The following is a 13198-nucleotide window of genomic DNA, read 5'->3' as shown; positions in this document are numbered from 1 at the left end:
ATAAATAAATAAATAAAATTTGTTCCATTTTCTTTAATATTCTAAAAATGCCAAAGACAATTTGACTTATGCCTATCCACCTGAGTCCATTTCAGGTGAATGGTGTTTGAGATCATGTCAAAACCTATGAAATTATGAATGCAGAAAAGTACTATCAGATTTTGATCAATCACGCAATACCATCTGGAAAGTGTCTGATTGGCAACAGTTTAATTTTTCACCGTGACACTGATCCCAAACATGCATTGGCAAAGTGCCTGGAAAGAGAAAAATAAACAGCAAGTCCATGAATACACACTTATCAATAATAACAACTTGCAATTTATAACAAATATGCACATTGTCAAATATTTCAGGCCACAATGAGTGCTGGTCGAGGCTTGACTGTTTTGTTAACCATTTTGGGTAAGTAACTGAATACATTACAAAAAATCATAATACAGGTCTCAGAAAGAGGAAAAACGAAATGTTATTGTCCATATGCTCAGTTGCTGTTGCAAAAGCAGAAACTATGGCAACGACAACAGAAACTACGGCAACGACAACAGAAACTGCGGCTCCAACAACTGGTTCAACTGCAGTAACAACAACAGAAACTGCGGCAACAACAACAACAACAGAAACTGCGGCTACAACAACTGGTTCAACTGCATCAATAACAACAGAAACTGCGGCAACAACAACTGGTTCAACTGCAATAACAACAACAGAAACTGCGGCAACAACAACAGAATCTGCAGCAACAACAACAACTGGTTCAACAACACCTGCTTCAACTGCGGCAACAACAACAACTGGTTCAACTGCGGCAGCAACAACAGAAACTGCGGCAACAACAACAGAATCTGCAGCAACAACAACTGGTTCAACAACACCTGCTTCAACTGCGGCAACGACAACTGGTTCAACTGCAGCAACAACAACAGAAACTGCGGCAACAATAACTGGTTCAACTGCCCCAACAGTAACAGAAACTGCGTCTACAACAACTGGTTCAACTGCATCAATAACAACAGAAACTGCGGCAACAACAACTGGTTCAACTGCAGCAACAACAACAGAAGCTGCAGCAACAACAACTGGTTCAACAACACCTGCTTCAACAGCAGCAACAACAACTGGTTCAACTGCGGCAGTAACAACATCTGGTTCAACTGCGGCAACAACAACAACTGGTTCAACAACAGTAACAACAACTGGTTCAACTGCAACAACAACACCTGGTTCAACAACAACACCTGGATCAATAACAGCAACAACAACTGGTTCAACAGCAGCAACAATAACACCTAATGCAACAACAACACCTGGATCAACAACAACTGGTTCAACTGCGGAAACGACAACAGAATCTGTGGCAACAACAACAAGTGGTTCAACAATAGTAACAACAACTGGTTCAACTGCGTCAACAACACCAGAAACCGGATCATCAAGAACACCTGGATCAACAACAACTGGTTCAACTGCGGCAACGACAACAGAAACTGCGGCAACAACAACAACTGGTTCAACTGCATCAACAACAATACCAGAAACTGTATCAACAAAAACACCTGGTTCAGCGACAACTGGTTCAACAGCAGCAACAACAACACCTGGTTCAACAAAAACACCTGGATCAACAACAACTGGTTCAACTGCAGCAACACCAACAGAATCTGCGGCAACAACAACTGGGTCAACAGCGGCAACAACAACACCTGGTTCAACAGCAGCAGCAACAACACCTGGTTCAACAACAACACCTGGATCAACAACAACTGGTTCAACAGCGGCAACAACAACACCTGGTTCAACAACAACAACTGGATCAACAACAACTGGTTCAACTCCAAAAAACACAACACTTGTTTCAACAACAACTGGTTCAACACCAGCAACAACAACTGGTTCAACAACAGTAACAACAACTGGTTCAACTGCGGCAACAACAACACCTGCTTCAATAACAACACCTGGATCAACAACTACTGTTTCAACTGCGGAAACGACAACACAATCTGCGGCAACAACAACAAATGGTTCAACAACAGTAACAACAACTGGTTCAACTGCGGCAACAACATCGCCTGTTTCAACAACAACTGGTTCAACTGCTTCAACAACAACGCCTGTTTCAAAAACAACTGGTTCAACAGCAGCAACAACAACTGGTTCAACAACAGCAACAACAACTGGTTCAACTGCGGCAACAACGCCTGGTTCAACAACAACTGGTTCAACTCCAACAAACACAACACTTGTTTCAACAACAACTGGTTCAACACCAGCAACAACAACTGGTTCAACAACAGTAACAACAACTGGTTCAACAGCGGCAACAACAACACCTGTTTCAACGACAACTGGTTCAACACCAGCAACAACAACACCTGCTTCAATAACAACACCTGGATTAACAACTACTGTTTCAACTGCGGCAACGACAACACAATCTGCGGCAACAACAACAAATGGTTCAACACCAGCAACAACAACTGGTTCAACAGCAGCAGTAACAACAAATGGTTCAACTGTGGCAACAACAGAAAAAACAACAACAACAACAACAACAACAACAACAACAACAACAACAACAACAACAACAACAGCAGCAGCAGTGGCGGTAGTTCGTACACCAGTTGTTGTTCTTGCAGCAGTTTTGGTTAAACCCTTTGTGCCTCAACTCAAAGATAAAACTAGTCCAGAATTTATAGCACTTGCGACAGAAGTGGTAGTAGTGGTGAGTAAAATACTGAGATTCATTTTGAAGTGTTGTTAAGATTCCAGCTGATTTGAATTAATTAATTAATTTCTACTTCTTTGCTCCACACAGTATGAAGTCATCTATAGAGCTCGATATGGTTTGCTTTTCAGCCGTGTTATTGTCATAGCATTCAGGTAAGATTTTTACTTTTGTTCATTTATGACAACACTAATCTTATTAACAGTAATTGCAAATAATTAATGTTAATTTAACATATTTCATTAAGAATTGAGTGTTTTCTTCTTCTTTTTCTTTAGACAAGCTGGGACCAGAACACGAGCATCTGATACTGAAGCAGAAGTGCAGGTTGTGTTTAACAACACAATAACACCTGCACAAATCCCAGAAGCTGAAGCTGTTCAACAAACCTTAGTTGAAGCGGTGTCTAACCCCAACAACACTTTCAACATCAGTATCAGTCCAGCATCTGTCGTAGCAACCCAAATAAACAGTGAGTAAACAGAAATCACACATGTGATTCCCAAAGGATTTTTTTTTAAACAAAGCAATATAGCTATTCATATTTAATATATCACATTCAATTTGATATAGTTTGATATATAGTCTGTGTAGTTATTTATTTCATCATTCTCAGAGAATGATGAAATAAACATAATTATTTAATGTGCTAAACAGCAGAAAGAGTACTTTAAATTAGATTTACCAATGTATAGAAACAAGAGAGCATCATGAAAAATGACTTTGTTTTTAACTGCTTTTTTCTTCCTCTTTGTTTTCTACACCTGTAACAACTGCAACTGCTGAGCCAGTTTTTACAAAGCTGTTGCGGTTCGCATCGGTTGGAGAGACATTTACAGCTGACTTGCTGATCTCATCATCTCCAGCATTTAAAAATAGATCATCACTGATAGTGACAACAGTAAGTTTTCTCTCTTGAAGTCAAAAAGTGGTTAAATGCATGCATTCACTTTAGCATATGGACTCACATATCTTTGATTGTTTGTGTTTCTGCAGCTTGAACCGATCTACAATAAAACATTTTCTTCATACAACTCAATGGAAGTGACTGGATTCCGGTAATTTATTTTTTGTTTGATGACTACATATAATACATAATACACAAAGAATTAATGCAAGTAAAACAATATTTGGCTTGATTTTGCAGAAATGGATCCATCATCACTGACATCTACATTCAGTTTGCATCTACATCAGCGCCAAATAACACTGACATTGAAAATGTTCTGATCAATGCAGCTCCAAACATAACAGCCTTCAACATTACCAATGTTGTTGTCAGTGACCCAGGTAAGCGCTATTTAATATTATCACATTTTAATTCATATTATCTCAGAACTGTTTGTTAAAGCAACACTTTGTTTCCTTTTCTTGGCATTTACAGTGGCTTCAACTACAACAACAATGACTGCACCTACAAACGCAACCACAGCAAACCTTACAAACACCACACCAGGAACAAATACAACTACAGTGTCTACAACAGCTTCAAGTACACCTGTGAACGCTACAACACCAATCATCACTACCCCAACAAACGCAACCACAGTTTCTCCTACAACCACTACAACTGTAACAACTACAATTGTTGAGGCTGTTACAACAAAGCAGTTGCAGTTCAGAGATGTTGGAGCAACATTTACACCTGACTTAGAGAACTCATCATCTTCAGCATTTACAGAAAGAGCCAGACAGACAGTGTTAACAGTAAGTTTTGCTGTTGAAGTCAAGCAATATTTAAATGTTTGCACTCACTTATGCATAGACACTCAAAGATCAGTGATTGTGTGTGTTTCTGCAGCTCGAACCTTTCTACAAGACAACATTTCCTTCATTCCGCTCAATGAGAGTGATCAGATTCAGGCAATTTATTTTTTACATACTGATGCAATATACCAAATATTTTATGATAGTTATAAATATTTGCGATAACTGAATGCAAGTAAACAATGTTTTCTATTTTGCAGAAATGGATCCATCATCAGTGACGTTGATATTGACTTTGCATCTATATCAGTGCCTAATAACACTGAGATTGAAAATGTTTTGATCAATGCAGCTCCAAACATAACGACCTTAAACATTAGCACAGAGTCTGTTATTGTCAGTGACCCAGGTAAGCACTATTTAATATTATCATATTTTTTAATTCATAATATCTCAGAACTGTTTTGTTCAAGCAACACCTCTTTTCATTTTTTTTGGCATTTACAGTGGTTTTACCTACAACTGTGAGCACTACAACACCAATGATGACTACCCCTACAAACGCAACCATAGCAACTCTTACAAACACCACACCAGGAACAAATACAACTACAGTGTCTACAACAGCTTCAACTACACCTGTGAATGCTACAACACCAATGATGACTACCCCTACAAACGCAACCACAGCAAATCTTACAAACACCACACCAGGAACAAATACAACTACAGTGTCTACAACAGCTTCAACTACACCTGTGAATGCTACAACACCAATGATGACTACCCCTACAAACGCAACCATAGCAAATCTTACAAACACCACACCAGGAACAAATACAACTACAGTGTCTACAACAGCTTCAACTACACCTGTGAATGCTACAACACCAATGATGACTACCCCTACAAATGCAACCATAGCAAATCTTACAAACACCACACCAGGAACAAATACAAGTACAGTGTCTACAACAGCTTCAACTACACCTGTGAATGCTATAACACCAATGATGACTACCCTTACAAACGCAACCACAGCAAATCTTACAAACACCACACCAGGAACAAATACAACTACAGTGTCTACAACAGCTTCAACTACACCTGTGAATGCTACAACACCAATGATGACTACCCCTACAAACGCAACCACAGCAAATCTTACAAACACCACACCAGGAACAAATACAACTACAGTGTCTACAACAGCTTCAACTACACCTGTGAATGCTACAACACCAATGATGACTACCCCTACAAATGCAACCATAGCAAATCTTACAAACACCACACCAGGAACAAATACAACTACAGTGTCTACAACAGCTTCAACTACACCTGTGAATGCTATAACACCAATGATGACTACCCCTACAAACGCAACCACAGCAAATCTTACAAACACCACACCAGGAACAAATACAACTACAGTGTCTACAACAGCTTCAACAACACCTGTGAATGCTACAACACCAATGATGACTACCCCTACAAACGCAACCATAGCAAATCTTACAAACACCACACCAGGAACAAATACAACTACAGTGTCTACAACAGCTTCAACAACACCTGTGAATGCTACAACACCAATGATGACTACCCCTACAAACGCAACCACAGCAAATCTTACAAACACCACACCAGGAACAAATACAACTACAGTGTCTACAACAGCTTCAACTACACCTGTGAATGCTACAACACCAATGATGACTACCCCTACAAATGCAACCATAGCAAATCTTACAAACACCACACCAGGAACAAATACAACTACAGTGTCTACAACAGCTTCAACTACACCTGTGAATGCTATAACACCAATGATGACTACCCCTACAAACGCAACCACAGCAAATCTTACAAACACCACACCAGGAACAAATACAACTACAGTGTCTACAACAGCTTCAACAACACCTGTGAATGCTACAACACCAATGATGACTACCCCTACAAACGCAACCACAGCAAATCTTACAAACACCACACCAGGAACAAATACAAGTACAGTGTCTACAACAGCTTCAACAACACCTGTGAATGCTACAACACCAATGATGACTACCCCTACAAACGCAACCACAGCAAATCTTACAAACACCACACCAGGAACAAATACAACTACAGTGTCTACAACAGCTTCAACAACACCTGTGAATGCTACAACACCAATGATGACTACCCCTACAAACGCAACCATAGCAAATCTTACAAACACCACACCAGGAACAAATACAACTACAGTGTCTACAACAGCTTCAACAACACCTGTGAATGCTACAACACCAATGATGACTACCCCTACAAACGCAACCACAGCAAATCTTACAAACACCACACCAGGAACAAATACAACTACAGTGTCTACAACAGCTTCAACAACACCTGTGAATGCTACAACACCAATGATGACTACCCCTACAAATGCAACCATAGCAAATCTTACAAACACCACACCAGGAACAAATACAACTACAGTGTCTACAACAGCTTCAACTACACCTGTGAATGCTACAACACCAATGATGACTACCCCTACAAACGCAACCATAGCAAATCTTACAAACACCACACCAGGAACAAATACAACTACAGTGTCTACAACAGCTTCAACTACACCTGTGAATGCTACAACACCAATCATCACTACCCCAACAAACGCATCCACAGTTACTCCTACAACCACTACAACTGTAAGAACTACAACTATTGAGGCTGTTACAACAAAGCAGTTGCAGTTCAGAGATGTTGGAGCAACATTTCCACCTGACTTAGAGAACTCATCATCTTCAGCATTTACAGAAAGAGCCAGACAGACAGTGTTAACAGTAAGTTTTGCTGTTGAAGTCAAGCAATATTTAAATGTTTACACTCACTTATGCATACACCCTCAAAGATCAGTGATTGTGTGTGTTTCTGCAGCTCGAACCTTTCTACAAGACATTTCCTTCATTCCGCTCAATGAGAGTGATCAGATTCAGGCAATTTATTTTTTACATACTGATGCAATATACCAAATGTTTTATGATAGTTATAAATATTTGCGATAACTGAATGCAAGTAAACAATGTTTTCTATTTTGCAGAAATGGATCCATCATCAGTGACGTTAATATTGACTTTGCATCTATATCAGTGCCTAATAACACTGAGATTGAAAATGTTTTGATCAATGCAGTTTCAAACATAACGACCTTCAACATTAGCAAAGAGTCTGTTATTGTCAGTGACCCAGGTAAGCAATATTTGATATTCTCATATTTTAAAATTCATAATATCTCAGAACTGTTTGTTCAAGCAACACTTCCTTAACTACAGCGACTCCTACAACCACTTTGACTGCAACAACTACAACTACAGCGACTCCTACAACCACTTTGACTGCAACAACTACAACTACAGCGACTCCTACAACCACTTTGACTGCAACAACTACAACTACAGCGACTCCTACAACCACTACAACTGCAGCAACTACAACTGCAGCAACTGCAACTACAGCAACTCCCACAACCACTAAAGCTGTAACAACTACAACTGCTGAGCCAGTACAAAAAAAGGCAGTGCAATTCAGATCTGTTAATGGGATATTTATAACTGACTTGCTGACATCATCATCCACAGCTTTTAAAGAACGAGCTTCACTGATAGAGACAGCAGTAAGTTTTCTTCTAGTAGTTAAATAATACTTAAGTGTATGTATTGTGAATAATTGCAGAGTATATACTTATATTGTCATATAACAGTATTTTGATACCATTAAAAAAAATGTATGGCCATCTTTTCTATCCATACATTTATGAATCCCCTCCTAAAGTCAACAATTTCTCCATTGTTTATAAGATTATACAAATTGAGATAAACAAAAATGATATACACTATATGCAATAAACTATATATCAAAAACATTTCCACCATGATATAAACTGAACTAAAATTCCACAGTAAATACTGTGTTTCTATTTTTTTCCAACTCATTGCCATGCTTTTGCAAGTGTTTAAAGAAAAAAGATAAAACATAAAGGTGACCTGTAACCTGTATTATGCTAGCCATTCAAGAAATGGGTAGCTGGGTGACCAGAACCCCCCAAACACTATTATGTATATATGTTGCACTATGATATTACATAGTCCTAATAATATGTCCCAATTGACATTGTAGTAAAGAAGCACAATCCCAAAAAGCAAAGCATACATACTTACAGTGTGTTTACTCATTTTTCTGCAGCTTAAACCTTTCTACCTGGCCAGATTTCCTTCATTCCGCTCCATCAATGTGACTGCATTCAGGTAAATTGTTTATGGTATATAATTTTACAAATATTTCAAGTAAATAAAGGAAACAAAACTAAGTTTTCGGTTTTTCCTTTCACAGTAAGGGATCCATTATCAATAACATGGACATTGGATTTGCAATGTCACTGGTCCCTAATGCAAAAGAGATTGCACAAGTTTTGATTGATGCAGCCAAGATAACACCCTTCGACATTGATATCAGTTCTATTCTTGTGGACGGCATATGTAAGATATATTTAATTCAATCATGTCAAACATATTACTATATTACAGAACAGTTTCTGAAAGAAATGCCTTTTTTTCTTTTTCTCAACATTTACAAAAGTGTCACATGGAGTGAGCCACAAGATCAGTCTCCTCACTGCTTCCTGTATGGTGCTGCTGTCATGGCTCCTGTCAGGCCAGCAATAACATCTGCGCTGATGCTCTTGTGAAATAACTTGAGGAAATGTCTCCTGTGACTGGGTATGAAAAAGGACTTTGTTCCAACTGAAAATCCACGAGGAGCTTCTGATGAAGAGCAATCATACCATGATTTAGAAGTAGCTAAAACTGAAATTAACCTTTATGTTATCTATCAATATAAACTTTAACATAATTTCCAACAAAGGTGTCATTGGTTGTCAATTTATAATGTAAGTCCTGTGATAAAGTCATACTGTAAGTTATTAATATCAATGAGATCAAGTTTTAATCCATGAAGCATCTCCTCAGCTTCTGACTCTGAGAGTGAAAAAAAATGAAAGTGATAATCAGGAAATCATCACCTCACCTGGCATTCATGAAATATAAGATGTGTGAGAATGTCCTCTTTGGTCACCTTTACCAGTCAATATTTAAATATATTTCTTGTATATATTGTATTCTATTATTGTATGTATTCTGTTTGTATTGTATTGGATAATTATGGTAAAAATTCTAAGTGATCCTGATACACACATTTAAAATTATTTAAAGAACTGTCCCTATAAAAAAATATAATATTAATATCACCTTTTTCTTTCTGAAGCAGGTTCTTCACAAGTCTATCATGATAAACTAAAGAAGCTTCAATTAAAGACATTGAACAAACCCTGCCTATCTTGATTTTTAAATATACTACTCTAATCAACTACTCTAATTTTTCTTTTCAAAAAATTGATTAGGAAATACTATCATAGCACTCTTAAGACCCCTTCATAGATTTTTGATACAAGTAAAACTAAATCTAATTCTAATAATTCTCTTTTAATTTTAGGTTTACACATTGAATTAGAAGTATTTTTTTGGTGAAAGAATATGGACCTCAGTCTAAAAAACGACCTCTACATATTTTATTTTTCAACCAACATTTTTCAGCATTTTTAATGAGTTCAGTGAGGTAAGTGACATGATATTTTGAGAGCTGTATTAGACCTATACATGTTCAAAAGAGACATTGATCTTGGGCTGAATTTGGATCAAATTACACCAAACAAACACAGCTGAATTTTCATCTACTGGTGTGATGTGATGGTACTGCAGCTTCCTCGCACAAATGCTAGTTTAATTCTAATCTAATCTAAATTCAGGTTTATGTGCCTATCTGTCCACAGTGTACTCCATTTCGGTGGAGATAGGCTCCAGCCGAACTGATGACAATAGCATTATGAAAACCTTCTAACCTGACCTTGCTGCTTCTTTTTTTTTTTACAACACACAATATCTCCACACTCAAATACTGAAATTGCACATAATTTTGCATCCTTTTTAAATTTTTTATTTTCTACAAAGCAACAACAGCACGGGACAAGGACATGCAACAAGGATGGAAAAACAGAAAACACACACATATATACAAAAATTTGTACCTGTGCATACAAGGATGCAAAATTATACACTGTCACAAACATATACAAACAGCCATCCATACATGAGAAACAGAAATGAAATGAATGTATGGATACAAATCTCTTGTGTATAGTTGCTTAACTATTGACTGTAAATGAAAGTAAGTAATTTAAGCCAATATTATTAAAAAGCAGATAGGGAATTTGTTAGGAGAATATAAGGACTTCTTAAGGTGGGATAGTCCAAGTCAAGAATTATGTTAGTCTAAGTAAAGCAGTTGGTGACTTCAAAATTGGATAACCCATCATAATTTTTCCATAAACTGTGGTTTGCCAGCTCTGAGTTACCCCCAAACCTTATCTGAGGGAACCAGCTCACAGCATTACCACCATAAAAACACCCTTCAGACAATGGGAAGGTGGCCTGTTTATTTGTTGTATGTGATTGACATAATTAAACAATAACTAATTAGTAATAACTGTGTAATTACTGTAAAATCTAATATTGTGTTTAATTAAAAATATTAAGTAGGCTGAACTCAATTTTTAATCAATTTGTTATTAGAACTCAATTTAAGTAAGTTACCAGTACTTTTTATGCAAAAACGCTGATCAACTCAATTTATTTGAGTTGTCTTAACTTAGAAAAACTAAGTAAGCTGGAAGTTTTGCTTCTCAGTGCGGAAGGATGAAAGATGTTTTTTGAAAATGCCCCGTCACTACCGTCCTCCTCCCTATCATGGATCAGTCCGCATGTTCATGGTGCCAGCACTTTTTTCTGGAATATGTTGAGCAAACCTGGAAAAGCGTCAGCTCAAGATATTATTGTTGTCATTGCTGTGGATCTTTACCTGATACACTGACTTGGTGAGTAAATGTTTACTCTTATTCAAACAGATTTTTTGGCTTCTCTTAGTTTAGCACCAGGTTTATAATCTTGCTAGCTTGTTAGTGTTAGCCTAGCGTTGCTGCTGCCGCTGGGCTCATGTTACTGAAAAATTAACACCAACGCCTTAAAAACCTTATATAAAAATATAACTGTGAAATTTTCTGTTGATTGTTTGAAATAAAGAAGTGAGATAAGAGCCCTGACAAAATTTTTCGGGAGGTGCAGCCGTTAGGGGTGGGGTGTATTTTCAAACCATAGCCAGTGTTGGGGAGTAACGGAATGCACGATCTGATATCGTCGTGCTGGTGTTGTTCCCAGATCATCATACTAAATGTTGTTCCACACACACACATTCTCACACACACACACACATTCTCACATACACACACACATTCTCACATGCATACAGATGTTTACACATACACACACATAGTGCCTTGTCTTAGAACCATTTGGGGGGTTTTATGGTGGGCGTTGCTTTGCTGTGACGTGTATTGTGTGAACTGTTTTCCCAATAAAAGGCAGCAAGCGAGGCCGTCGTTGGGGTTATTGCGGTAGGATTCAGAGTGCTTTCTGAGACACCGGCTGGGGCCTCCCTTGCTAGCTAGTAAAAGATGTTCGTCTTGCTTTTGTCGTTAACGAGAATAAGTTTCTGAACCAGCGGGGCTTGTGGAAACACAGACCTAACAAAATGAGTATTCAAAAAGGGGATGTTACTCAGCAATGTATTAGCAAGTTCAGCATCATCAAAATTCGGGGCATATACATTTACCAACAAAATCTTTTTCTGCATTAGAGTACCAGCAACAATGATGTATCTACCATTCCTATCAGTGATAACAAAGAGAATTGAACTTTCTTATTAATGAGAATGGCCACTCCTCTAGCTTTTCAATTAAAATTTGAGTGAAAGAGCTGACCCACCCAAGGGCAATATAACCTATAACGATCTTTAATGCGAAGATGAGTCTCCTGTAAAAATGCTATATCAGAATTTTGATGTTTCAAGTGAGTGAAAACCTTAGATCACTTAACAGGGTTACCCATACCTCTAATATTCCAACTAATAAATCTAAGAGGCATGCTTAACTAGGGATGGGTATCGTTTAGGTTTTATCCGATACCAGTACCAAACCGGTACTTTTGAAACGGTGCCGGTGCTTAAAGAATGGAGAACACAAAATTGGTCCAAAAACCTCTCATGTTCAGCTGCTTTTTTTTTGTAAAAAGATAACAATGTTAACCTTTTCTGCAGCTATAGGGGATATGTGGCATCACTCTTGGCTGGAAGCAGTGCTTAAACAATGGAAAAAATAAACTTTGTCCAAAAACCTCTCATATTTAGCTGTTTTCCACTTTTTCTTTGGTCATTTTAGCCTTTTTGGCCAGGGTGAAGGGAGCATTTGCCATCAAACAAGAGGACAGCCGCATGTAGCCATGATGATGTTTGCTAGTTCACCTTACATGCAATAATTTAATAACGAGGTTAGCCTACTCAACGTAAATTACACACGAACAACATTAAGCTACTCACGCAGAGAATAACTGCTGCTGCTGCCATCATCATCCGTCATCATTTCTGCTACACTGGCAGGGCTAGGGGCCAGGACTCTACTCTTCGTGTTTTTGGGGGATGTTGCTAACTCCGGGTCAGATAACAGGCAACCCACCCGCAGTAGATGTGCATGGTGTGAGGTCTCGCTGCAAGCTATCAAATACGGCGCATTTCTCAGCTTTTAACAAAATGCTATACGTCGCCAGG

General features: G+C 38.1%; 1 protein-coding gene across 1 annotated transcript; it reads left to right on the top strand.

Annotated features, from left to right (window-relative positions):
- The first annotated feature begins 480 nt into the window (after window positions 1-480).
- LOC147335838 (uncharacterized) lies at window positions 481-7425 on the top strand. The gene is made up of 6 exons (XM_086286119.1): window positions 481-686; window positions 741-1265; window positions 1386-2510; window positions 4113-4300; window positions 4909-7272; window positions 7367-7425. Exons 1-5 carry the CDS (start codon window positions 481-483, stop codon window positions 7155-7157), a joined length of 4293 nt encoding a protein of 1430 aa, XP_086142245.1. The 3' UTR covers window positions 7158-7272; window positions 7367-7425.
- Window positions 7426-13198: the final 5773 nt, after the last annotated feature.

This window comes from Aulonocara sp. 'chitande type north' Nkhata Bay, linkage group LG3 (assembly GCF_057382095.1).
Source record: "Aulonocara sp. 'chitande type north' Nkhata Bay isolate Kocher_YH1m ecotype deep benthic linkage group LG3, A_spYH_male_GT1.1, whole genome shotgun sequence".
Classification (NCBI taxonomy): domain Eukaryota; kingdom Metazoa; phylum Chordata; class Actinopteri; order Cichliformes; family Cichlidae; genus Aulonocara; species Aulonocara sp. 'chitande type north' Nkhata Bay.
This window is presented reverse-complemented; position numbering and strand designations above follow the sequence as displayed.

Excerpts from the sequence above, each read along its gene's own strand:
- LOC147335838 (XM_086286119.1), top strand. The coding sequence starts at position 481 with ATGCTCAGTTGCTGTTGCAAAAGCAGAAACTATGGCAACGACAACAGA. Across the intron at positions 687-740 it reads AACTGCGGCAACAACAACTG|CAACAACAACAACTGGTTCA; the intron begins GTTCAACTGCAA and ends CAGAATCTGCAG. Across the intron at positions 4,301-4,908 it reads CTCCTACAACCACTACAACT|CAACACCTCTTTTCATTTTT; the intron begins GTAACAACTACA and ends GTTTTGTTCAAG.